Here is a 1574-nt window from a genome sequence, read left to right on the forward strand (position 1 = left end):
TGTACATTAACGTAATCACAGGGTACAATGTGCTGGTTTTTTATACACAATCTGAAATGTTTCCATCAAACTGGTTAACACAGCCTTCACAGCATTTTCTTAGTTATTGTGTTAAAGACATTTATACTCCACACCTAGTAAATTTCACATGTACTCTTGTAAGATTTTAATGGCAGCATGCTTCTAAAAGTTGAAACATGGAAGTGCTCAGTTTAAATCAGAGCCAGATAAGGTGTTAGGCCATGAATCATTAACTACAAAAAGTAGAAAAATGAATAAAATACTCTAAAGCATCACAAATTACTTTAGATTCGTTACCAGTAAAAAGTCAGTTTACATATGCTATTTATAAAATAAATCAGTTTATCTATAACCCATACACCTAAGAGCACTATGATTTTACAAATTTTACCACTCCTAAATAATGGTTATTCTTCCCAAGGTCAAAAATCAACAATAAAAAACAAACTTAAATACCACCAAAACAACACTTTACAAACATGTTAAATTTTATTGTGTGTGGCTGATATAATATTCAAATCAGTTACAACAAAGATCAAAGCATTGTTAAACCTTAGACTTCTGCACTGAATTCAGAGAAAAATTTCTTCTGTACACTTTCTTTTCCCACTGCAAACTTTGTTACTACCTTAAATGTATTAAGAATCTGGTATTTTTTAAATGTAGAAACAGACTTTCATTTAAGGAAATGTGACTCTCACAGGTGACTTTCATAACTTTCCAAATGGGATTCTATTCCCATTAAAATGGGATTCTACCCATCTAAAGTGAGATTTATTTTCAGTACCTCAGAAGCTTTATACTAATTCAATCAAAATTATGAAAAATGGAATCTATTTGGAATATCGTGAAATCATTAAAGACATCAACTCAATAATAAATGGACAGAAATATAACTATACCAAAAAACTGGTCCTCCTTCGGGGTAATTAAAGCAATAAAAACTCAGATTACTACATTTTCCTATTTTTTAAATTGATACTTTTAAATAATTAAAAACTATTTTACCTCTCATTTTTATAATTCAAGCAAATACCAACATATAGTTAGTATGTAAACAGCCGCAAGCTATTCCATTTAAGCACTCTTCATTCATTTGTTCTCCAAAAGAGTTTATGAGTACTTTGCACTTACAAGTTTATGAGTACCACGCACTTGGCTTCTCAAAGAGCTCAAGGTACTAAATCTACATCATGTTATGAAATCCCACCAACAAAGGGAGGCAGCAATAATTCCCTCATTGCTGGAGAAACATAAATCCCGAAACTTACGAATTTGTGAGAGATCTCAGACTAAGAGACCTGACTCCAAAATGTAAAATATTTATAAATAATAATGTTAATTTAAACTAGTATCAACTATATTGCAACATATGTATGTATATAATATATAAAAATAATTTAAATGAAGGGTTAAAAAAAAAGACTACCTCTGCCAAATGCTGTGTTTGGAACATCAAGTGCATAAGGATCTTTTTCTAAAAGTTCAAATTTAAACTCTGTTTCAGTTAATCTGCAAATAAAAAACAAACATCGCTAAGTTACCAATCCAAG

At 30.3% G+C, this 1574-nt stretch overlaps 1 protein-coding gene across 1 annotated transcript in view; it reads right to left on the minus strand.

Annotated features, from left to right (window-relative positions):
• MIA2 (melanoma inhibitory activity 2) overlaps window positions 1–1574 on the minus strand; it is a 96853-nt gene that overhangs the window by 16969 nt on the left and 78310 nt on the right. The window contains exon 24 of the mRNA XM_023514394.1: window positions 1451–1533. Coding sequence (XP_023370162.1) covers window positions 1451–1533 — 83 coding nt within the window. The remainder of the gene's footprint in view (window positions 1–1450; window positions 1534–1574) is intronic.

This window comes from Otolemur garnettii, unplaced genomic scaffold (assembly GCF_000181295.1).
Source record: "Otolemur garnettii isolate 467f Iridium unplaced genomic scaffold, OtoGar3 scaffold00052, whole genome shotgun sequence".
Taxonomy (NCBI): domain Eukaryota; kingdom Metazoa; phylum Chordata; class Mammalia; order Primates; family Galagidae; genus Otolemur; species Otolemur garnettii.